Consider the following 25,356-nt stretch of genomic DNA (forward strand, 5'->3'; position numbering starts at 1 on the left):
CCCGCCCCGCCTGCCGCCTCCCCGGCCGGTGCTGTGGCCTCGCCTCCGCTCCTGCGACAGCCTCGCGACGGCTTCTTTCAGGTCTTCGTTGTTTGTTCTGCAAACTCGAACACGAGCCTGCGCCAGTGGTTCCCGAGTATCAGTAGGTGGGCTGGGGGCGGCACACCCTCCCGAGGACCCCGAGCCCCAGGCTCTTCAGGCCGAGGTGGAGCCCGGAAGCTGCCTTTTGGCGTGGCCTCCGGGTTCTGCGGCGCTCCCATCCCCTGGTCCTGAGCCAGGCGCTGGCCCCTCGGCTTTTGTCTCGTAATATTCCCTTCTGCGAGATCCTGGATGGGCCCGCTGCTCTGGACACCCTCGCAAGCCCCGCTCCCGCAGATTCTTAGCGTCTTCACTTAGGGCTTAAGAGTTTTCCTAAAAAGTTCTATGTTTGGTTAAATTATAGAGTTAGCCTGCCAGCCTCACACCTTGGAGATTTCAGTTGGAAATGGATCATTTGGGGCAGCCCCAGTGGCCCAGCGGTTTAGCGCCGCCTTCAGCTCAGGGCATGACCCTAGAGACCGGGGATCGAGTCCTGCATCGGGCTCCGTACGTGGAGCCTGCTTCTCCCTCTGCCTGTGTCTCTGCCCCCCCCCCCCCCCCCCCGCTCTGTGTGTGTCTCATGAATAAATTAAAAATATATATATATATATATTTAAAAAAATAAAAGGCATCCTCTCAAATAGGGCACTCATCTCAGAACCCAAAAGGAGTTATCCCAACCCTTCAGTGCCAACATGCAACCTGCAAAAAGCAGTAAGGGATGTTTGCCCTTGGAATTCCTAAAGCATGTCTGCCAAAAAAATATATATCACTGCTACACAGTCAAAATAGTTTACTGATTGGGACCCTAAATTTTCTATAGTAAAAAAAAAAAAAAATCAGTTTATCGTGCAAGACAAAGGTAAGGACCCGACAAATGGTCTATAAAAACAATACTGCTTTAAGTACAAGAAAGCACTGAAGTTAAAACATGTTTTGTAATTCAGCAAGAAACATGGGGAGAGTGGATGAATTTTAATTCACCGGAACAGGTTTTTGCTGCTAGGAAGGGAAGGAATTACAGTAAATATTTCCTGAGCATGTGCTGTGGGCCAGGTATTCTTTTGGAGGACTCCCACTCAGATGGGGCCACTGATGCTCAAGAGAAGTAAAGTGTAAAGTAACTTGTCCAAGTTCATAGAGTTATTAACTGGCAGCCCTGAGGTTTCAACTTGAGATATAGGCTATTCAGAAGGTACAGGGATGGGCAGCCCGGGTGGCTCAGCGGTTTAGCACCGCTTTCAGCCCAGGGCATGAACCCGGGGTCCTGGGATCGAGTTCCACGTCGGGCTCCCTGTGTCTCTGCCTCTCTGTCTCTTATGAATAAAATAAGTAAATAAATAAAATCTTTAAAAAAAAAAAAAAAAGGCTACAGGGCACATGGAGAACCATATATCTTGGCACAGAAGGATGGGTGTCAGCTATACTCAAGGCACTCAAATCCCTGTATTTAGGTCTACATTTCTTTTCTTCTTTTTTTAAGATTCATTTAGTTGAGAGCAGGGGGAGGAGCAAAGGGAGAGGGAGAAGCAGCCTCCCCACTGAGCAGAGAGCCTGATGTGGGGCTGGATCCCAGAATCCCAGGATCACCACGGAGCTGAAGGCAGACGCTTAACCGACTGAGCTACCCATGCACCCTAGGTCTACGTTTCTGTCCATTAAGTATCCTTTAAATTTTCCTGCTTATGACTTTGAGTGTCAAGTGTTCAGGGTTTAGCAAATGATCCATTTCATTTTTTTAAAAAGATTTTATTTACTTATTCATAAGACAGAGAGAGGCAGAGACACGGGCAGAGGGAGAAGCAGGCTTCTCGCAGGGAGCCCGATGCAGGACTCAATCCTGGATCCTGGGATCACGACCTGAGCCGAAGGCAGACACCCAACCGCTGAGCCACCCAGGTGTCCCTTGAGAGATTGCATTTTAGAAGGTGAGAGGAAGGATGCCAAGCCCTGACCCTGAGCTCTCAGCTGCTACATGATAAATTCCCAGTCAAGTGTTAACAAATTGTGAACAGACTTTACATGATTTTACATATAGCATCTAACCCCAAATCATACACACCTATTCCACAGCTGGAAATAAAAAACAAAGCAAGGAGGTGAGGGGCGGGAGGACAACTTTTGTTTACTTCATGTTCATTTAATTTCCTACTTTTCAGGGCTTGCTTGCTCTCCCTTTCTCTATGAGTCTTAGGAAGAAGAAAGGAATTCATTTCTCCAGTGGTTGTACTGACACAGAAGTGAACTTGTACTTTCTATTTTAAAAGGAATTAAGAGGGCAGCCCTGGTGGCTCAGCGATTTAGTGCCACCTTCGGTCCAGGTTGTGATCCCGGAGACCCGGGATTGAGTCCCTCACTGGGCTCCCAGCCTGGAGCCTGCCTCTCCCTTTGCCTGTCTTTGCCTCTCTCTCTGTCATGAATAAATAAACAAAATCTTTAACTTATATCCAAAGAAGTAGCCATAGCCTTTTCTACTTAAGAAAATGACTTTATAAATCCAGTTTCACCTTTTTAAGATGCTTAATTTAAAAATCAGCAAACAACCTCCTCTTCAATACAGTGTTCATTTTCTGTTGCTGCTGTAAAATTTCCTGAGGACCCGAGGCCCTTAGTCCAGCAGTCCATGAAGAACTGAATCGTGCCAACCACCATGTGAATGAGCTTGGGATCAGACCCACCCTATGGAGCTTCAAGATGCCTACAGCCCTTGCAAAACCCTGAGCAGGGAACCCTGGGAAGCGGCACCCAGATTTCTGACTTGCAGACACTGTAAGCTACTAAGTTTTGTTGTTTTGGGTACATCACTAATACATTCCACAAATGGTTAGATTCAACCAATTTGCTTGCAGGCAAAGGTCAGTAGTGCTGGTGTGGGCTCAGGGCAGCCCCTGCTTTGTGCTTGTACCCCCCCTTACCTTACAGTGTGTGTGCACCTGACACGACAGCCCTGTGTCTGGCCGGAGTGCCCGTGAGGAGAGCCAACGGTGCCACCACCCCTTCCCAGCTACCTAGAGCCACCCCAGCCCCAGTTCCGGACTAGAACGGCCTCCCCTCAGGACTTGGTAAGTAGAAATAACATCTCTCTCTTAGAAAAAACTGTCCCCAATGAACCTCTGTCCGACTAAACCTTAATTCCTTACCAAAAGACAGCAAGGCGGGGCACCTGGGTGGCTCCATCAATGAAGTGTCTGCCTCCGCCTCAGGTCATAAATCCTGGGGTCCTGGGATCGAGTCTGCAGAGTCTGCAGCAGGCTCCCTGCTCAGTGAGGAGTCCACTTCTCCCTCTACTGTTCCCCCCTGCTCGTGCTCTCTTTCTCGAATAAATACAGTCTTTAAAAATAAATAAAGGAGGAATTTTTTTTTAAAGATTTTATTTATTCATGAGACACAGGGAGAGAGAGGCAGAGACACAGGCAGAGGGAGAAGCAGGCTCCATGCAGGGAGCCCGATACAGGTCTTGATCCGGGGTCTCCAGGATCACACCCTGGGCCAAAGGCAGGCGCTAAACCACTGAGCCACCCAGGGATCCCCAGGAGGGGAAAAAAAATTTTTTTTAAATCAATTTATCCTTAACTTTTTTTTTTTTAAAGATTTTATTTATTTATTCATGAGAGACACTGAGAGAGAGGCAGAGACACAGGCAGAGGAAGAAGCAGGCTCCATGCAGGGAGCCTGATGCGAGACTCAATCCCGGGACTCCAGGATCACGCCCTGGGCCAAAGGCAGACGCTCAACCACTGAGCCACCCAGGCATCCCAATAAATAAAATCTTTAAAAAAAAAAGAGAGAAATAGAATGGATTTAAAAAAAAAAAAAAAGAAGGCAGCCCTGGTGGCGCAGCAGTTTAGTGCCGCCTGCAACCCGGGGTGTGATCCTGGAGACCCAGGATTGAGTCCCATGTCAGGCTCCCTACATGGAGCCTGCCTCTCCCTCAGCCTGTGTCTCTGCCTCTCTCTCTCTGAATAAATAAATAAATCTTAAAAAAAAAAAATTCTAAAAAAAAAAAAGGAAACTGTAGTCTGAATGCTAACGTGAGCAGAGGAGAGCATAAAGAAAATGGCAGAGTTGATTCTGCTCCCATCTGCATTAATCATGTTACCTTCGGGATCCCTGGGTGGCGCAGCGATTTGGCGCCTGCCTTTGGCCCAGGGCGTGATCCTGGAGACCCGGGATCGAATCCCGCATCGGGCTCCCGGTGCATGGAGCCTGCTTCTCCCTCTGCCTATGTCTCTGCCTCTCTCTCTCTGTGACTATCGTAAAATAAAAAATAAACAACAACAAAAAAAAATTTAAAAAAAAAATCATGTTACCTTCTAATAAAATTGAGCAGGAGGTCATCAAAAAACATCAAAAATTACCAAGAAGATAATTAGAAGTACAGCAAAGCTTTCCCGAGGTATACGTTGTGTCTCCAGAGATTTGTGAGTGGTGGTAGCCCTTGTATAAAACCTATAAATAAGTTATACGTGTGCATGCATATATGTAAGTAGATCTATTCCATCAATATAATACATCAAAACCTTTGGAAGCCGTGGGTCTACAGGATTCTGTAACATCTTCCAACCTAAATCTCAGAGTCCTGGAATACCTGGCAGGACCCACCTGATCAGGAAGTAGAGAGGGTTAAAAAGAGAAGAGAGAAAAACGAGAAAACAAAATAATAAGTTTATTTGTCCTCCTCCACAGAACATTTCCTCTGAAATAGTCTCCCCGACACCAGGCCTAGCTTCCACAAGTGAATGGATGCAGGACTTTTCCCTCCCTTTACTTCCCCAAATAACCCAAAGCTTTTCAAACAGATGCCTGAAACCAAGTCAGAGTGAAAAATATTGGTATGCCTTCCATGCATCCCAATTTTAACAATGTTCAAGCTGCCACAGCAGAGGCTGTCGGGATTGGCCTTCAGTTCTGAGATGAACACCCGCTGCATGCCCACTGCTGCAGTCAGCGGGAGAGACCTGGTCCTTTCAGAAGGAAGGGTTTTGCTGCCTCCAGGATGTCCAGTTTGGGGTCCAGTGAGCGGCCAAGCCCCTCCAACACCATGATGGCAAACACAATGGAGGCGAAGTTGCTCTCTAGCTTTACCTGAAACAGAAAAACAGTAGTTCTTTCCAAAGCCCAGTGATCTAGAGAGTATCCATGTAACTGTCCACTCAGGCCTGCTGGGATTTCTACCGTCTACCTAACACTCTTTCCCCTACCCCATCATTTTCCCCTCCATCTCATCTACTCACCCAACCTCCCATCGACTAGAAATATGAACGGAAAGTCTGAGGGATGCCACATGTACTTCTCTAAGGGAGGGTATGTGTGTGCCTGTGCCTGTGCCTGTGTTTGAATGACTTAAAAATAAAACACACTGGGCAGCCCCGGTGGCCCAGTGGTTTAGTGCCGCCTTCAGCCCAGGGTGTGATCCTGGAGACCCGGGATCGAGTCTCATGTCGGGCTCCCTGCATGGAGCCTGCTTCTCCCTCTGCCTGTGTCTCTGCCTCTCTCTCTCTCTTTCTGTGTCTCTCATGAATAAATAAAATCTTTAAAAAAAAATAATAATAATACACTGAATATTCCATGGCTATACCACAAACTATAAATCTACACAAAAGTCATTCTTTAAGATCTGCAGTAGGCTTTCTGAGACCACACACAAGAGGCTTCTGCTCAAACATAGCAGAGCTTCTTCCCCTTTGGAGCCAGGTTAATAGTAATAGCAATTTAAGTGAATTACTCCACTAATCCTCCAAAGTACTATTATCCTTGTTCTAGAGAAAGGAAGCTCAGGCACAGGGTGGTCAAGTGACTTGCTCAAGGCCACTGTGTAAGGTAGAGTAGAGCCAGGATTTAAACCTAGAAGAACAAGAATCTGTTTTTCAAGTGGACAGAAAAGTCAGGAAATTGAAGGCTGACTTGGGGGATATAACCTTTGTTAAAAGTAAAGGGTGTGTGTCTCAGTTAAGCCCTGAAAAGTAGTCTGGGGAGTCAGATGGTGCTTTAACATCACCGAGAATGCTTTCATTTGGAAGCTGTCTGGTGAATTCTTCAGTATTTATTGTATTCCTTCTACCTCTATGTTTCTGGCAAATATTTTATTAAAAAATTAAGTGCCACATGAATAGACATTTCTCCACAGAAGACATCCAAGTGGCTAACAAGTATATGAGTAGATGCTGAACATCACTAATCATTAGAAAAATGCAACCAAAACCATATAAGATACCACCTCACACCCATTAGGGATGGCCATGATCAAAAAACAGAATAACAAGTGTTGGTGAGGCTGTGGAAAACTGAATCCTTGGGCAGCCAGGTGGCTCAGCAGTTTAGCACCGCCTTCAACCCAGGGCATGATCCTCTGCCTGTGTCTGTGTCTCTTATGAATAAATAAATAAAAGAAAAGAAAAGAGAAAAGAAAAAGAAAACTGGATCCTCTGTATACTGGTGGTGGGAAAGTAAAGTCATGTGTGGGAAAGTGGTATTGTGCTTCCTCAAAAATGAAAAAAAATACCATCTGATTTCACAGTCCCACCTAAGGGTAAATATACAAAAGAACTGAAAGTAGGACCTCAAAGAAATATTTGCACATCCATGTTCACCGCAGCATCATTATTCCTAAGAGCCTAGTGGACCCAGCCCAAATGTCCACTGATGGATGAACAAATAGAGAAAATATGGTATATACCAAAATAGAATATTATTACTCAATCTTGAAAAAGAAATCCTATGACATGCTATAATATGGATGAACCCCAAGGGCAGTGTATTGAGTGAAATTAGCCAGTCACAAAAGGACAAATTCTGCACAATTCCACTTATATGAGATAACTATTCCCAAATCATGGAAACAGAAAGTGGAATATGGTGGTTGCCAGGGGCTAAGAGGAGGGGGAAATTAATTGGGAGCTGTTCAATGGATATAGTTTCCGTTTTCCAATTTGAGAAAGTTCTAGAGATTTGTTCCACAACAACGTGAATATGGTTGACAGTGCCAAACTATCCACTGGAAATGGTTAGGGTATATTTCATATGTGTATTTTTAACTATAATTAAACATTTTTAAGTTTTGGGTTTTTTTTTTTTTTAATTAAACACTTAGGGACATACACCTAGGTGGCTCAGTGGTTGAGTGTCTGCTTCCCAGCGGGAAGCCTGCTTCTCCCTCTGCCTGTGTCTCTGCCTCTTTCTGTGTGTCTCTCATGAATAAATAAAATCTTTAAAATAAATAAATAAATAAAAATTAAATACTTAGAGAAGAACCTAGAATGCAGTACTTGTACTAGACACTCTGCCCTTCCATCCTGGGAATGGTAGCCCTAACAGCAAACATCTCAGGAGCTTTAGCCCACTGTGTCCCATGCAGGGGGTATGGAAGGCCATCTCCCCAGGCAGAACACAGGAGGCAGGAGGACGAAGCAATGAGAGTCGGGCTCTGTGGTCAGACTGCCGGCAGCAGGGTCCTGGCACTGCCACAGGCCATGTGGCCGTGGGTCTGTTGCCAGGCCTCTTGGCATAGGTGCCTGGCCTTGAATGTTGAGTGGTCTAAGTGGGATACTGAAAACATTTCGCTGACACAGCGAAATGAGGTGCTACAGGGTGCAGAGGCCACGCTCCCCGGACACTGCCCTGACCGCCCAGCCGGTCCTTGCGGTGGCCCTGTGGGCTCAGAGAGGCGTTAGCAGATCAGGGTTGCAGACTGTAAGCCTCGGAGACCTGCTCTACAATGTGTGCACCTGAGCCCCCAGGAGTCTATGTTCATTCCTGCTCCTCTCCAGCCCAACTCCCTAGCAAAGATTAAAGCTTTGCCCAATCCCACGGTGATATTTGTTTCTTAAACAGAACTTGTCAAGAATTCTGGAAAGCATAAAGCTTTTCCCCAAAACCTCACCAACAGAGCCAACTCTAGAGTCCAAGACGGATGCAGACAGTGGCTCTGACCACGCAAAGCCCACGGGACATGGGGAGTCACCTAACCTTTCCATGCATGTCTCGTGCTCTGCCCATGAGGCCCAAGGAGGCAAGCGGACCACCCTGTGTCATGGCACCGTCTGTAAGACAAAGGCGCTAGGCCAGACAACTTTCTGACTCTCAGTTGTGTTACGATCCTCGTCAAATAGCTGCCTTTCCCATGTTTCGTTATCCAGATTGCAGAACTCAAGAGAAACAATGGGAAAGGCCATCCTCAAAGGAGAACCTTCCCGTCGCTGCCCGCAACACCTGACACCCCTGGCTGGCAGCTTGACACTGAAGACTGGCCCAAGACCACACTCCATCACAGGGCAATGAAGCCCAAGGGAAAGGCCAAAGTGAAGAGCCGTGAAGCCCCCTCCTGCCTTGGAGCCAGGGCAGGCAGCGAAGGCCAGGACAGCCCTGCTGGGGCCTCCAAACACACTGGGACAAGAAGCACCTCCTCCTGGGCCGCCTCTGGCCCCAGGAAAGAACTAAGTATGACTTCCATGAAGACTAAGCATCATTAGGGACGTCTGGATGGCTCCATGGTTGAGCATCTGGCTTTAGCTCAGGTCATGATCCCGGGGTCCTGGGGATTTCAAGGTCATGAGTTCAAGCCCCACACTGGGTGCAGAGCTTACTCCATGAACTAATCAATTATTAATGAATACATTTTATAAATAGTGTGAGAGAGTGAACAAACAGGTACCCTCAGACACGGTGGGAGGGTGTACAAACGGATACCCCTCTGTGGGATGGCCATTGAGAAGGGATTACTGCTAAGGACACTCCTAGACATAAACAGCTGAGTGGTCCTTAAAATCAAAACAGTTCAGCCAGCGCCAGCACCTTGAGCCCTATCAATAAGCAGGTACAAAGATTAAATCCCAACATCTAGACAAAGGGATGTTGGAGGTTAAAAAAAAGGTCAAGAACACCAGACCCATAAATAAATAAAATCTTTAAAAATGAAAATAAAAAATAAAGGGATGCCTGGGTGGCTCAGTGGTTGAACATCTACCTTTGGCTCAGGGCATGATCCTGGGGTCCCAGGATCGAGTCCCACATCGGGCAGACTCTCAGACTGGCCCTGGTGAGGAGGGGATCCCCCCACGACTGTGTCAGGACACGGAAGCACCACTCCTCACACAAACAGACTGGGACGAAAATGTTTGCAAGCCTGAGATCCCGTGTAGAAGTACCTCTCTGCGCCCGGTGGCCGCCTACCCGCTTCCCAGATGCCGCCCCACCCGCCTGACCCAGCAGAGGCTCCGCTCCACCAGGGGCCTCACCTTGTGAGTCATCAGTAACTTAAAGACATTCGACAGGAGGCTGGCGACTTGAAGCTGGAAAACAGAAGAAAACCGACTGCAGAGCCCCCTCAACCGCCCCCCTCCCTCCCAGGCCTCCAGGCCGGCCTGGCCTACTGCCCACACCCACCCTCCCCCAACATACACTCACATCCACACTCTCCCACCACCATACCATCGCCCACCCACACACACACACACACACACACACACGCTGTCAGGAAAGGGGGCTGTCGGACAAATTCCAGAAAGGACTGCATACACACAAGCGCGACTCCCATCGCACAAGTGAGTTCAGAGACCCCTGCCGGAGTCAAGCCTCGAGGCCTGTCTACTCCCAGTCCACACAGCAATCACATCGGAATCCATCGGATGGGGAGGGCCGGGGTGCCAGCTGCTGCTCCTCACTACCAGGGGGCTATTCCTCTTTCTGACTCACTCCTGCTAGTGTAGACCATGAACTCATTGAGAAAACAAGTTAGCACTGTGTCTAAAACACAAAGCAGAGGATCCCTGGGTGGCTCAGCGGTTTGGCGCCTGCCTTCGACCCAGCATGTGATCCTGGAGACCCGGGATCAAGTCCCACATCACGTTTCCTGCATGGAGCCTGCCTCTCTCTCTCATGAATAAATAAATAAATAAATAAAATCTTTAAAAAAATAAAACACAAAGCGGGCTTTGGCTCAGGTGTAAATAAAGGACATGGACATTAGCTGTGTCCTTTGGCTGCTCAGGGGCCTTAATCCTCCCTCCCTCCATGCTCAGTTGAGCTCCAGATACAAGTGAAGCAGCAGAATGGCTACACCCCGGACAGAGAGGGGCTCTGGCACTATAAATGTCACTGCCCCGGCGGCCACCCAGGAGAACCAGGCACAGGAGCCAGGGATTCCAGGGAGGTGCCTCACACCTGGAAGATGTCGGCAGAGGAAAGGTTTGCTCTTTATCTGCCTTAAAACTCAACCCCCCTCGAGACCTCTCCCCGTCAAGGTCTCCCTTCGACTGTCACTCTGTCCAAGGGCCAGGGCAGTGGACACCCCGCAGCCTCTGCCCCTTGAGCGGCCTGCTCACCTTTTCCAGGGTGATGGTGTCCTTCCTGGCCTGGGTCACCAGCGTGGCCATCTCAGCCTTGAAGCCCTCCACGTCCCTGCACTCGCTGGCCCGGGCGTGATGCAGGATGAGCTCAGCCACTCTCTGGCCCTACAAGATGTGAGAGAAAGGAACTTGGTAGAGTCAAGAGGCCCAAAACGTAGACGCTCTGCCCGGATTTCTTCGTATCCTAGTTGCTTCCACCCAAGTTTTCTACCATCCTGCATTTGACCACCCGTCCTTGCTTAATTGTCCCCCTCCAGAACAGCTGGAGCCTTTCAAAAGGACTTTCAAAGTCTGTTGGTCGGTGGGAGCCTACCTGTGCTAATGCACCAGGACAAAGAGCTGTGCTCATCTTCACCTTAAATGGCCACACAGGGCATGGTGGCAAAGCTGGTGTCCTGCCGCACATGCTCCACGAGGCACTGCTGACCAGCCTGTCCCCAGAGTCACCAGGACCTGCCACTGGACTGGACCAGCCACTCTCCTTGTGGGCTCTCTTTCTGCCCGAGATGACCCAGTTTCTGTGCCCCTACCCTCCAACCCTCCCCCCCGCCCAGGGTACCCTCTGACCAGATCCTCCCAGTGCCCCCAAACACCCAAGCGGTCCCTGCCAGAGCCTTTCACCTCCTGCAGCGCCACCCCAGAAGCCAAGCTCTTTCTCTTTGGCTGTGACCTTCCTTCACCCAACCCTGCACAGGGGAACATCCCCCCACCCTCCACTGTGCCTCCGTGTTTAACCTCAGCTCACAGGACACTTTCATACTGTCTCAGGCTCAAGCCTTTGGTTTGTCCCCTCAGAAGGCTCCCAGATAAACAAGGGCTCCCCTGAATTCTGCCTTTATTTTTATTTTTTATTTTTTGAATTCTGCCTTTAAAAAAAAAAAAAAAAAACTACAGTTCTCCCCTTGCCAGGGTCTTTCTTGCTGGAAATTTCCACACCGGTTGGTGAGAGGGTTTCTTCATTGTCACTCTAGATATAGTACTTTAAGTTGACCTGGTACAGATTGGGCTCTACCCCTTTCCGTAAGTAGTAATTCCTAACCACTTGAGCCCCTCGTAGCCACAGGGTCAGGAGTTAGAAACCACTCTACAGGGACACCTGAGTGGGTCAGCGGTTGGGCGTCTGCCTTTGGCTCAGGGCATGATCCTGTGGTCCCGGGATCTAGTCCTACATCGGGCTCCCTGGGAGGAGCCTGCTTCTCCTTCTGCCTGTGTCTCTGCCTCTCTCTCTGTGTCTCTCATGAATAAATAAATATAATCTTAAAAAAATAAAAATAAGGCAGCCTGGGTGGCTTAGGAGTTTAACACCGCCTTCAGCCCAGGGCATGATCCCTGTCAGGCTCCCTGCGTGGAACCTGCTTCTCCCTCTGCCTGTGTGTCTACCTCTCTCTTTCTCTGTGTGTCTCTCATGATTAAATAATTAAAATCTGTAAAAATAAAAACAACCAAAAAACCCACTCCAGATTCCAAGGGATCCTCCCATACTTGGAGAGGAAGTCCTCTGGGCTGCTGCTTCTCATTAGCCTGCTGTCTTGCAGCAAATGACACAGGCCAGGCCAGCCATTATCTAGACAAGAAACTAGTGTTCCCAGTGTCCACCCATATACCTACTGGTGAGGGAAGAGAAGCTACAAGTAGGAAACAGCATTTAGGGCAGAGCCATTTCCTCCCCTAGTCCCAAACCATGAGCTGCTCAGAACAGGTGTCACACATGGGCATCTTGGCACCTTCTGACTGAGGACGCCCTGGATGGCTTCATTTCCTCTCCCCACCTCTCCTTCCCAATCCTTCCCCTCTCACTCTACCCCGCTCGTGTCCATCAGGAGCACCCATGGCAAACGTGGGCACTTACAAGGCTGACAAGGGCCGAGGAGCCCCATGGTTTCCAAGGGCCTAAAAGATCATGCCCAACTCCTGCAGGCCCAGCGGGTCTCACCTGCCCCATTGCCACAGCCAAGAAAACGGCCCGGAAGTTGCTCAGGTCAGTGGCCTGCAGCTCAGCCACGATGCCAGCATCCAGCAGCACCAGGCGCAGCGGGCAGCAGGCAGGTGCCATGGTTGCCACCAGCGTGTCACAGACATCTATTTGCCGCAGCTGTGCCTCCTGACTCCTGGAAAGACCGTCAGCACCCTGGACCAGGATGTTCCCAGGGTGGAGGTCTGCATGGACGAAGTTGTCCACAAATATCTGGAAGGAGAACAGTGCTATTCAAGGCAGAGTCAACCCTCGCCAGGCCATCGCCACCACCAGGCCATATGCAAAAAAACTTCCAAGGTGACAGTAAGTTCCCAGTGATTGAGTACTAGGGCAGAGAGGTGCACATTTCATAAAGCCTCACTGCTTATGTCAGCCATTCAGAATTTGTACTGGGACAGGTCAGGTTAACATTTTTAAGAGAAAAGTTAATTTCGAAGTAAAGAACATTTTTAAACGATTATAAAAAATCGAAGACCAAACTGCATTTCAAAGGACTTACCTTTTTTTAAAGATTCTATTTATTTTAGAGCGAAAGAGAGTGAGAGAGTGTGAGTAGGGGGAGAAACAAAGGGAGTGGAAGAGAGTCAAGCAGACTCTGTGCTGAGTATGGAGCCTATTGTGGGGCCTGATCTCACAACCCTGAGACCATGACCTGAGCCAAAACCAAGAGTTAGATGCTTAACCAACTGAGCCACCCAAGTGCCCCACAAAGGACTTATTTTTATTCTGTGATTTGAGCAATTAATATTCTAATTAAGAATAATTATCTACAGGGCAGCCCAGGTGGCTCAGCGGTTTAAGCACTTGCCTTCAGCCCAGGGCGTGATCCTGGAGTCCCGTGATCGAGTCCCACGTCAGGCTCCCTGCATGGAGCCTGTTTCTCCCTCTGCCTGTGTCTCTGCCTCTCTCTGTGTCTGTTGTGAATAAATAAATAAAATTAAAAAAAAAAAAAGAATAATTATCTGCAGGGCAGCCCCAGTGGCCCAGCAGTTTAGTGCCACCTTCAGCCCAGGGTGAGATCCTGGGGGCCTGGGATCAAGTCCCACGTCGGGCTCCCTACATTGGAGCCTGCTTCTCCCTCTACCTCTCTCTCTGTCTCTCATGAATAAATAAATAAAATCTTAAAAAAAAAAAAAAAAGAATAATTATCTACAGGGATGCCTGGGTGGCTCAGCAGTTGAGTGTCTGCCTTTGGCTCAGGGCATGATCCCAGTGCTGGGATTAAGTCCCACATCAGACTCCCTGTGAGGAGCCTGCTTCTCCCTCTGCCTGTGTCTTTCATAAAAACGTAAATAAAATCTTAAAAAAAAAAAAAAAGCGTAATTATCTACCCATTGTTTAAAGATTTTCCCCAAATTTTATGTTCTTAAATTCGTGGAACTACCTTTTAAAAAAAAAAGATTTATTTATTTATTCATGAGAGACACAGAGAGAGGCAGAGACATGGGCAGAGGGAGAAGCAGGTTCCCCTCAGGGAGCCCCATTTAGGACTCGATCCTGGATCCTGGGATCACGGCCTGAGCCAAAGGCAGAGACGCTAAACCATGAGCCACCCAGGCATCTCACATGGAACCACATTTTTAAAAAACATTGCATAAATCAGACTTCCTGTCCATCACCTTCATCTGGGCAGGGGGAAGTGACTTCGAACCTACTAGGCAGGAAAGAAAGCCCCAGGGACTATGATGGACAGAAGTCAGGTGTAACTCTTTGGACCAGGAATCTGCGTCCTGTGAAAGGTCATCTCTATGGTCAGAAAGCATCAGCAGGGGCAGCTCCGGTGGCTCAGCAGTTTAAGTGCCGCCTTCAGCCTGGGGTATGATCCTGGAGACCCGGAATCGAGTCCCACGTCGGGCTCCCTGCATGAAGCCTGCTTCTGCCTCTGCCTGTGTTTCTGCCTCTCTCTCTCTGTGTGTGTCTCTCATGAATAAATAAAATCTTAAAGAAAGCACCAGCAGTCCTTCTAAAGGGGAAGGAGAAGAGCCCCAGGGGTAAGGCAGAGAGCTGCTGGAACGGAGGCTCTCCAGGGACTCCTCCTACCGGTGCAGGCCGCAGACTAGGCCACAGAGGGACCCTCCTAGTCCAGGTTCTGGCTCCGAAGGAGGTAAGAGAGGCTGCTGCTCTGGTGAAAATGCTGACAACTAGAGAAGTCAGGGCTGGCACACCTGCAGGATGTGGGTACGCAAGGCTGGCTGACTGCTGGCTCCAGGGCCAAACATCCTGGCATGTGGCTGCGTGCCCCCCCCCCCCCCCCATCCGTGATCCTGTGAGCTGGAAACAGTCATCATCTCCTCAGTCCTGGATGCTGCTTCTCCACGAGCTGCTCTGGCTGCAGCCTCCTCTCTGGCCCAGGGTGCCCTCAGACCCCTGGGGCTGGGGACAAAATCTTTTCCCCACTGAATTCCCACCGTACTGACCAAGTGAACACCCAGCTCTCCTCAGATAATCCCACTGCTCCAGGAGCCCCTACTCTCACCTCTGCCCTGCTCTGGCCACCAGCCTCGGCCCCCACAGCTCCATATCAGTCATGTGGGTTCTTTCCTCCCACTCTTACCACACACCCGGTTCCTTCTTACCCAGATTTTGCATACTCATGCTCTCTCCTGCCTACAACATGCCATCCATCCCCACACAACCTCCCTATCTTCTTTCTTTACACCTACACGGGAGCTGCTATCAATGCTGGGTTGCTACTATTACCACCAGTGATGACAGTGAAAGCTAACACTGCCAAGAGTTCACTATGTCTTTTTTTTTTAAAGCTTCTTTTTTTTTTAATTTTTATTTATTTATGATAGTCACAGAGAGAGAGAGAGAGAGAGAGAGAGAGAGAGGCAGAGACATAGGCAGAGGGAGAAGCAGGCTCCATGCACCAGGAGCCCAACGTGGGATTCGATCCTGGGTCTCCAGGATCGCGCCCTGGGCCAAAGGCAGGTGCTAAACCGCTGCGCCACCCAGGGATCCCGAAAGCTTCTTTTTTTTTAAGATTTTATTTATTTATTCATGAGAGACAAAGAAGAGAGAGAGGCAGAGACACAGGCAGAGGGAGAAGCAGGCTCCATGCAGGGAGCCTGACGTGGGACTCGATCCCAGGTCTCTAGGATCACGCCTGAGCTGAAGGCAGCGCTAAACCACTGAGCCATCCGGGCTGCCCCTTTTTTTTTTTTTAAGATTTTATTTATTTATTCATGAGAGACACACACACACACACACACACAGAGAGAGAGAGAGAGAGAGAGAGAGAGAGGCAGAGACACAGGCAGAGGGACAAGCATGGGACTCGATTCCAGGACTCCAAGACCATGCCCTGGGCCGAAGGCAGCACTAAACCGCTGAGCCACCCAGGGATCCCCTCACTATGTCCTTTTACGAGTGTCATTTTCATTGCTCACTACTGCAAATCTAACACTTAATTGAGTGCCTGGCACAGAACAGGTACTCAATAAACACTGCTGAATGAATGAATCAAGTACCACTGAACATGCGATATCTTCGGCTCTTTGTCTAAACTTTGGGCAATGTGGGCACGGCCTGAGTCTTGCCCCCCACTCTTCCCACAGCACCTGGCACAGTGACAGAGGGCATGCCACCAAGACAGGGTTTAACAGAAAGCTACAGAATGAAGGGGTGTTTTGGTAGGTTCGGCTATTTCTGGAGCAGAATCTCTTTTCTTTTAAGATTTTACTTATTGGGATCCCTGGGTGGCGCAGCGGTTTGGCGCCTGCCTTTGGCCCAGGGCGCGATCCTGGAGACCCGGGATCAAATCCCACATCAGGCTCCCGGTGCATGGAGCCTGCTTCTCCCTCCGCCTGTGTCTCTACCTCTCTCTCTCTCTCTGTGACTATCATAAATAAATAAAAAATTAAAAAAAAAAAAAGATTTTACTTATTTATTCTTGAGAGACATAGAGAGAGAATGGCAGAGACCTAGGCAGAGGGAGAAGCAGACTCCTCGAGGAGAGCCCAATGTGAGACTCGATCCTGGATCCCAGGATCACGACTTCAGCCAAAGGCAGACACTCAGGGATGCCTGGGTGGCTCAGCGGTTGAGCACCTGCCTTTGGCCCAGGGCGTGATCCTGGAGTCCTGGGATCGAGTCCCACGTCGGGCTCCCTGCATGGAGCCTGCTTCTCCCTCTGCCTGTGTCTCTGCTTTTCTCTCTCTCTCTTTCTCTCTGTGTCTCTCATGAATAAATAAATAAAATCTTAAAACAAAACAAAACAAAAAAACAAAGGCAGACACTCAACCACTGAGCCACCCAGGCGTCCCTGCACCAGATTCTCAACGTGGTGGCTGGCTGCTTTGCTTACCCTCCCACCCATGGCAGCTGACCAGCATCTCTGCATCTCCCCACATGCAAATTCAACCACACACGGGCCCAGAGCACCCTCTCCAAGCCCATGAGCTCACCATCTTCAGGAGCATGTTGATCCCCAGCCGGGCAATCTTCTTCTTCAAGTCAACAGGAATCCCCGCCTGCTGGTAACTGGACACAGGCACACTTTCCTTTAAGGAAGGTTAGGGAAGAGACAGCTTTACCCCGGGCGGCCGGCCCAATGCCCTGCTCCTCATCCCCCCGTGACACACTGGTGCTGCCTTCCCATCCCTACTCTCCCCAAAGAGGTTTTCCTTCCTTATAATCCCTGTGAATCTGTCACCCACAAGTTACTTTTAACCTATTTGCTTCTCCCTTCTGTAACACTTCTCGAATGAAAACCAGTCCTATAGGTTTATTACAGAGGAAACCTGTGCCTCTGCCACCCACAGGTAAGAGATGTTCTAACGTCGTGAGAGAAAATGGGAGCAGGCCCCAGGAGAGCTAGTTTCTGATCAAGAATCAGCCAACAAGGACATGAATGAGCTCTGTGACCTCGAACAGGAAAATGGAAAGGAAAAAAGGGGAGAAAAAGGAGAAAGAGGAAAGTAAGTAAACATTTCGTACAGGTCAGTTATTAGGCAGAGCGCCCATTGCAATAGATCTTGTTATTCCTCAGCAGCAAATAGAAGAACTAAAGCCCAGAGAGTTTAGATAACTTGCTTAAGGTCAAAGCCAGTAACATTGGGCCATTCATGTCACTTCCCTGGATCTCACGTTACCAGTTTTATAAGAGGCCGGACCAGGCAACAGCTAAGGCCAGTGATGTGACACCAACACTTGTCAGGCACTTTCTCTGTGCAAACTCTACTGAAGGCATTTTTCTATCCAATGTCACTGACTCCTGGGACAACCCTGTGAGACAGGGACAAGCGCCCGCTGTTGTACACGAGGGAACTGAAGTCACCAGCAAGTAAAATGGAAAGACTTCCAAGTCCAGGAAGTCTGAGGCCACATCCAGGCTGCTGGGCACCTCCCTACACTACCTGCCCGCCTGGAGTCATATCCCAACTCCCCTCCACTAGACAGTAATCCCATGCTCCCCTGGCTTTTGTCTTTTCAGATGGAAGCCTTCAGGTGCAGATGGCCCAGCTGTGAGCGAAGGGCACGGCCAGAGGAAGCCCTCACTCACCTCGTACGTTTCCACCAACACATCCCTGGTGACAAAGGGACGCAGAGGGGTGGGGAATTTGACGGAATTCACATTCAGGAAGTTGCACTGGAAGTGTTCTAGATTCCGAGCTTCATAACGCAGGTCGATCTAGAGGGATGTGGGGAGAAAGGATGCCAGGTAATGATGGGGGCCCAGGGATGGCAGCGTCGGAACTGCCATGTCCACGCGCCTCCCCCCCCCCCCCCCACCGCCACCTCCCTGCAGAAGGCCTCGGGAGACCCGGGCGAGGTGCTGCCTAAGTCAACTCCTGGAAGCTACAGCTGCAAACCCCCTGGTGGCACCTGGGCCGAGCTGCCTCCCCCTATTCCCTCTCCACTCACCCCCGCTCCGGCCCAGGGGCTTCGCTCCAGTTCTCTGCAGTGGCCCCTGCCCTCTGCCCCCTAAACCCACCAAGCTCTCCGCTTGCCAGACTCAAGGGACCACTCCCGTCTTTATCCTAATGACCTCTGGTACTGGTGCCATGGAGAACCCCTTCTTCCCCAACAGCTCTTCTCCCAGCACCTGCCGTTCACTTCCCCCATGATCCTCCCCTGCCTCCAACCACTCCGTCTTGGTCTGGTCTCTGGGCCTTCCTCCTGCGTGCCCCACTCGTGCTGATGCTGCTGGCCTTCGCCAGCCTGCGCTTCCCCCCCATGCCCTCCTGTCCTCAGCTAGCATCTCCTCATCATAGGACCTCGTGAGAGAACCGTGGCCAGACCCCGCTACCAGCTCCACACTTCTCTTCAAGCTGTCACTTCACAGCAGCCCAGAGCCCCCTAAAGTCCGAGTCTAAACAGAATGCACCCCGCCCCTTGCAGCCAGTGCCCTGGGAGTCACTGCAGATTACTTCTTGTCTCTTGGCCTCCACACTGGACCACAGGGCTGCAGCCTCCCCACTCTCAGATCCTTTCCCCACTCCACCCCACTGGGCTCCCACAGTGACTCACCACCAGTCCCCCGAACCCTCCCAGAGGCACCTGACTGGGGCTCCCTGACCCCCATATTCCCTCTAATCCATCTGCTGGTGCCCCCCTACTACCTGCAGCATGAAGTCTAAATTCATGGGGGTGACATCCACAGTGGCTCTCTCTCAGATCCATCTCTTGTGCCTCCCGTATCTTCCATGGCCCAGAACTCTAGCTTCACCCAGTCTGCAGTCTGAACATCCCAGCCTGCCCCACGCTCCCCCTGTCCTTGGCCTTCCTTATTCCCTCTAATGGGAATGTTTTTCCCCTACTTGGTCCAACACCACACACCTTCCAAGACTCAGCGTGAGCTTGGGGAGCCTTGGCCCTCGGGACAGATGACCTCTTCCTCTCTTGGGCCCCAGCTGAACCCAACTGAACCTGCAGAGACTCCTCCAGGAGTATCTCCAGGATACACTGCAAATGTTTACGGGTCAGTCCCCCTCTGCCCACTACACCTTCCTTATGGATGAGAAAATCTCGTTCATCACCCCATGATGTCTATCAGACTTCTAGAAGGGGAATTGAAGCTCAGATGGGTAGGACTTGAGAGTAATGCAGAGATGGTTGTGGGAATAGAATCTCTTATCTCACTTTTAATCCTTTGTTATTGAAACATTACTGAATAGCATCCAGCAAAACTTTCTAAACATTAAAATGCATCTCTGGGACCTAAAACCTTACATCAGAGGACATAAATGAGAACTTAGCACATTGCTTCTGAAAGATAGCCAATTTCTGCACTGTCCCAATGCAGTGTAATATCTGCACAGTAAGCCATTGGGGTTTGTCTTCTTGGAGCTGTGACTGGCCCAAGTGTGCTCACCAAGTCTGGCTACTTCGACAAGTGTTCCAAGGGTCCTGGACAGGGAGGAGGTCCTTGTCTACTCAAAAGCCCTGGAAACGGGGATTCCTGGGTGGCTCAGCGGTTTAGCGCCTGCCTTCAGCCCAGGGCATGATCCTGGGGACGCAGGATCAAGTCCCACATTGGGCTCCCTGCATGGAACCTGCTTCTCCCTCTGCCTGTGTCTCTGCCTCTCTCTCATGAATAAATAAATAAAATCTTAAAAAAAAAAAAAAAAAAGCCCTGGAAACGAAGTAAAGGCACAGTGTGCAGCTTCGCTAATTCTCCTGACCCTGGAGTTGGGTGGCTCCTGCATGTGGCACAGGTAATGCTGCAGGCCCCAGCACAGTCTCAGCACTTCCCTGCCAGGTACTAAGGAAGGCTATTTCCCAAGCACACCTGCAGTTACATTGGGCCCAGAGCCTGTAGGTTAAGCTCTGGCCTGTAGACTAAGAAGGCTCAAGATCTCTTAGGAGATTGTCCACAGTCTCCTTCCCATGCCACACTGACCCTAGATGACACATGTTGAAGATTTCAGTGCCTAACTTGGGAGGAAACTGGGTCCCTGAATAACTATGGAGTAGAGCTCCCTCCCCCTTCTTCGGATCACCTGCAGGGAACTTTGATATAAGCAAGAAACAACCTGATGGCATTCAGCCTCTGAGATTTGGGTGTTCCTCATCCTGCTGGTCAGCATCACCTAACCCTGACTACCATGCCACACTAGCCATGACCTACTAGGAAACTACTCATTGGTCCGGCATTTGCTAAACAGCTAACAGCAAGAACTATGTAAGACACAGTTTGCAACTGAAGGAAGAGGACTTTACCTGATGGACCATGAGCTTCTCAAACTCCTCCACAATCTCAGGCAAGCTAAGCCACTTGATTCCTGGCAAAAGGGCAAGGACTCGGCTGCCCATCTTCATCAGCAGCAGGTCCATCTGCACCTGGGACAGCAAGCCGGGGTGCAGCACCTGCCAGGAGGAGGCACAGTGAGACAGGGAGGGGTCAGGAGGGCACGTTCACCCCGACAGGACTGCCGCCCAAGCCAGCTCCTCAGCAGAACAGAATGTTCTGCTCCTGCTCCCTCATCGCTGAGGAAATGCCAGGGCCAGCGTCTCTGCGCTGCACTTAGCTTTGCTGGGAAGAAGAAGTGGGCTTTTCCTTCCAAATACAGTGAGTTTAGGGCAGCTCGGGTGGCTCAGCGGTTTAGCACCGCCTTCAGCCCAGGGCGTGATCCTGGAGACCCAGGATCGAGTCCCGGCATGGAGCCTGCTTCTCCTGCCTGTGTCTCCCATGAATAAATAAATAAATAAATCCTTAAAAAAAAAAATACAGTGAGTTTAGGTCAGTGGTTCCCAAACACTAGCGTGCATCAAAGTGACCATCGAGTGCCTGGTGAAGATGTAGACGACCAGGCCTCCTCCAAGACCTATTGAATCACTGATTGTGGGGTTGGAACCAGGAATCTGCATTTCACTGAGCACCCCAGGTAACTGAGTCAGGTAATCCAAAGCCTGAGTCAGAGAAGGATCTAGAGTCACAGCATCCCAGCAAGGATGCACTGAGGTGGGATGGAAAGAGTCTGCTTTGAAATGCTTTTTCCTCCTACAACTCATTCTCAGTCTGAAACTGGCCAAGCTACTCAACTTTTCAGCCTCCTCTTCCACTTTTTAAAACATGGAGATAGAGGCACCTGGGGGGCTCGACCAGTTAAGGGTCTGCCTTCAGCTCAGATCATGATCTTGGGATCCTGGGACCCAGCCCCTCATCGGGCTCCCTGCTCTATGGGGAGCCTGCTTCTCCCTCTCCCTTTGCCCCTCCACACCCCTCAAGCTCTCTCTCTCAAATAAATAAAATCTAAAAACAAGAGCAACAAAAAAATCCCATGAAGATAATAGTCCTTGCCCGGCACATCCTTTCAGGAACATAAATAAATAAAAATATGGCAGCCCAGTTGGCTCAGCAGATTAGTGCCACCTTTGGTCCAGGGCTTGATCCTGGAGACCTGGGATCGAGTCCCACGTAGGGCTCCCTGCACGGAGCCTGCTTCTCCCTCTGCCTGTGTCTCTGCCTCTCTCTGTGTCTCTCATGAATAAATAAATATTTAAAATAAATAAAAATAAATAAATAGACACAAGTTAAGCAAATGCCTACCTCAAAGGCAGCTAGTTCAGACTAAATAATGCACCTACCATGACTGGTACACAGCTGGCATTTACTCCTTTTGCCTTCCACAGAGCAGAGGATATTTTGGTCCAGTGTTCCCCAAACATGCCTGATCATGGGAATCACTTGAAGCATTTATAAAAACGCAGGCCTCAGGCTCCTCCCTTGCAAAGTATGATTCAGTAGGTGTGAACTGAGGGTTGTTTCTGAGGTATGAGAGAGCATCAGAGGTACCTGCTTCAGGGGTCATGGGATCATGCTGAATGGGGAGGGACAAGTGTGGAGACAAAAATGATGGAGCCCATGGGGATCCCTGGGTGGCTCAGCGGTTTGGTGCCCGCCTTTGGCCCAGGGCGCAATTCTGGAGTCCCAGGTGAAGTGGAGTGATCTGCAAATGGGGGTTCCTGAGCGGGGACAGCGCTGTGGGGTCAGTGACACTCTAGAGACAGGAAGGGCCAGCTGAGACATCAGAGCACTTACCTTCACTGCCACGGGGATGAGGTGATCTGGCTTAGGTTGGTCGGCAGGCACTGAAGCCTGAGTCATGACTGCATTTGATCCAAGCGGGTCAGATTTAGGAAGGAGCAGCCTTTCTAGAAGTGACTGGTCGGCAAGACTTCCTTGAAACCTCCACCCCTTCCCCAGGTGTCCGAAGAGCTCCCCCAGCCTCCCAACTGCCCCAGCTTCTGAAGAAGGCTGCAGGCAGGAGGCCTTCGCAAGTCTCTGGACGCTGTCATCCTCCAGGAAGACGGGATTGGCACGCGCTTTATACACCTGGGCCACACAGCCTGAACCCACAGGCTCCTTCTTCTCAAAGTGGAGGACCCTCCCCCAATCCTCCCCAAATGCCTGGCGCAGGAAGTGCTCGGTGTGAGTCCAAGAGTGTGGGGTCACCCGGACGTGCAGCTTGGAGAACTGGGCACAGAAGGCCTCAGAGAAGAGATCACGCCGGGTGCTGGCCCACTGGCCCAGTTTGATGTATGTTGGGCCTGAGGTCTCGGTGGCTTTCAGAAGCAGGTAGAGCCACAGGCCGGAGACGCTGGGAGCCAGGTAGGTGAGGGGGTAGAAGAGAAGGAGCGGGAAAAATTTCATCAAGAGAGCCCCAGCCCGGAGCCACATACGAAGGTGCAGAAAGAGGCATCCCAGCCGCCCCTCTTGGGAGACGCTGTGCAATGGCCCATTTTCGGCCAGGTCACTCCAGTCAACTCTTCGCCAGCGTCCGCCCTCAGGGACCCCTTCACCCGTGTCCCCAGAGGCTGAGATGAGTTTGGGTAAAGTGCCAAGCAGAAGCCAACAGAGTCTGGTATTACGGGAGCTCCCAGATGATCTTAAAAGGCCGAGTTCTTTTCCGAGCTCAAAACCCCTTAGGTGCGACAAGCAGACCCTGACGGACAAGCGCCAGGGGGTCACCATCATCTCCCAGGGGTCCCAGGCCTAGGCTGCCTGCTCTCGTCTTAATGGGCACCCATCTACGTTCACCTGTCAGGCAAGGCTGACCCGAGTCGAAGGCCACGGCTGAGGATGCCACACCTGCGGTCGTAGCCGGATCCGGCCGCGCTCAGACCCCGCGCACTGGCTCCCACCCCGCGTGCAGGCTCCGACCCCGCGTGCAGGCTCCGACCCCGCGTGCAGGCTCCGACCCGCGTGCAGGCTCCGACCCGCGTGCAGCCTCCGGCCCCGCGTGCAGCCTCCGACCCCGCGTGCAGCCTCCGACCCCGCGTGCAGGCTCCGACCCCGCGTGCAGGCTCCGACCCCGCGTGCAGCCTCCGACCCCGCGTGCAGCCTCCGACCCGCGTGCAGGCTCCGACCCGCGTGCAGCCTCCGACTCGCGTGCAGGCTCCGGCCCCGCGTGCAGGCTCCGCGCAGTCGGCTCCCAGTCCTGCCCTGCAGGGCGCGCCCCCGAGGCCGCGCAGCCCGCCCTGCGTCCCGGGTCCACACCCCACTCCCTCCGGGCCCCTCGCCCCACCCAGGCCCAGGCCGGCTGCGCCTTCGGGGGCTTTCAGGGCCGCACCGACCGTGGAGCGGGAGGGGCCGAGCCAGACGCCGGGCCAGGCCCGGGGCGGGGACGCGACCTGCGGGGCCGGTCACCCTCCGGGCAGATCACCCGCCCGGGCCAGAGCGGGAGGGGCGGGGGTGGAGGGGCCGGAGGTGAAGGGGGGAGGGAGGGAGGGAGGGAGGCGCAGCCGGGACAGAGGGTGGGGGCCGGGGGCAGCGCGCACCGCCCGAGACCGCGCGGGGTACGGGGTGGGGAGGAGCGGGGCCGGGACGGGGGGCGCGGAGAGCCGGCGACCGACGGGAGAGCGGGGGCGGGGGCTGGGGAGGGCGAGGGGAGCAGGCAGGGGTGTCGTCCGCAGGCCGCGGAGGGCACGCGGAGGCCGGGATCCGGCGCCGAGGACGCCGCGCCCGCGTCTTCCGGGAGCGCCCTGGCCCCGCCCCCCCGCCGCCCCGCCCCGCCCCCCGCCGCCCCCCCGCGGCCCCGCCCCTTAAAGCGGAAGCCGCGAGGACGCCCGCAGCCCGCCTGGCCCTCGGCTCCCGGATTCCATAAGCAGATTTAACGCGAAACGCAGAGGCGCCCTGTGTGCGCTCCCCTCCCCGTGCCTGTGTCTCCACCGACACCTTCGTAGCTTTCCTTCCAAGTAGCGTGGGAACGCCGAGACGCGCCGTGGCTGGGGAGCCCGTTGTGCACACTGGTTGGGGTTTCAGCTAAGCGGGGTGGGGGGTGGGATGGGGGTGGGATGGGGGGAGGTTATCCCAGGACCTAGAGCACCAGGCTGCAGTGATTCGGGGAATGTGTTTGGACCTTGAGGAGTGGCTCCTGAAAGACCATGCTTATTCATGCAACCAATAGTTTTTGAGCCCAATAGATATTTTTTTTTAACATTTTATTTATTTATTATTAATGAGAGAGAGAGAGAGAAGCAGAGACACAGGCACAGAGACACAGAGGGAGAAGCAGGCTCCATGCCGAGAGCCTGACGTCGGACTCGATCCTGGGACTCCAGGATCATGCCCTGGGCTGAAGTCAGGCGCTAAACCACTGAGCCACCCCGGCTTCCCCCAATAGTTATTTCTTAAGCAGAACCTAATATTATCAAGGCTCCGTAATACGTATTGAGCTAGGTATCATGCTAGGCCCCGGGACATGGGCTACCCTTATCAGCTAACCGCTGATGAGGGACAGAGGAACCCATAATGTGCAACTTCAAAGTGTGGGCAAGAGCATGAAAGAAATGAAGAATTGGGAGAACCCAAAGGATGGTGGCTACTTTGGAGAGGAAGGGTGGGAGGGTGTTCATGTGGAGGCTGAGAAAAATCAAGGCCATTCCACCTCAAGTTTAGCATTAGCACAAGTACAGCCATCTTAGGCCCCTGTGAATAAGAGCTGAACTTTATAGGAAAAACTGCAGAATGTCCTCAAGGTCCTCGGCAGGTAATCCCATATCAGAAAGACA

At 51.6% G+C, this 25,356-nt stretch overlaps 1 protein-coding gene and 1 long non-coding RNA gene across 6 annotated transcripts; one reads left to right on the top strand and one right to left on the bottom strand.

The window, feature by feature from the left end:
• The first annotated feature begins 8 nt into the window (after nucleotides 1–8).
• Nucleotides 9–10,000, top strand: LOC112906995 (uncharacterized). 4 transcript variants are annotated; one of them, XR_012002440.1, is made up of 4 exons: nucleotides 9–142; nucleotides 2,639–2,847; nucleotides 3,001–3,140; nucleotides 8,214–10,000. It is a non-coding gene; the product is annotated as an uncharacterized lncRNA (long non-coding RNA). The 4 variants fall into 4 exon arrangements; XR_012002439.1 differs by having other exon boundaries at nucleotides 18–146; XR_012002438.1 differs by lacking the exon at nucleotides 9–142 and adding an exon at nucleotides 1,847–2,006.
• ADCK2 (aarF domain containing kinase 2) lies at nucleotides 4,729–23,745 on the bottom strand. 2 transcript variants are annotated; one of them, XM_072762862.1, is made up of 9 exons: nucleotides 23,612–23,745; nucleotides 22,385–23,518; nucleotides 20,563–20,709; nucleotides 17,903–18,031; nucleotides 16,806–16,901; nucleotides 12,355–12,606; nucleotides 10,398–10,526; nucleotides 9,312–9,365; nucleotides 4,729–5,163 (listed from the first exon to the last, which is right to left on the bottom strand). In XM_072762862.1, the coding sequence occupies exons 2-9, from the start codon at nucleotides 23,318–23,320 to the stop codon at nucleotides 5,023–5,025; spliced, it is 1,884 nt and encodes a 627-aa protein (XP_072618963.1). In that variant the 5' UTR covers nucleotides 23,321–23,518; nucleotides 23,612–23,745; the 3' UTR covers nucleotides 4,729–5,022. The 2 variants fall into 2 exon arrangements, with proteins under 2 accessions (XP_072618963.1, XP_025837927.1); XM_025982142.2 differs by lacking the exons at nucleotides 12,355–12,606; nucleotides 23,612–23,745 and having other exon boundaries at nucleotides 4,836–5,163; nucleotides 22,385–23,551.
• Between the last annotated feature and the right edge of the window lie 1,611 nt (nucleotides 23,746–25,356).

The sequence above is a fragment of the Vulpes vulpes genome, chromosome 7 (assembly GCF_048418805.1).
Source record: "Vulpes vulpes isolate BD-2025 chromosome 7, VulVul3, whole genome shotgun sequence".
Lineage (NCBI taxonomy): Eukaryota > Metazoa > Chordata > Mammalia > Carnivora > Canidae > Vulpes > Vulpes vulpes.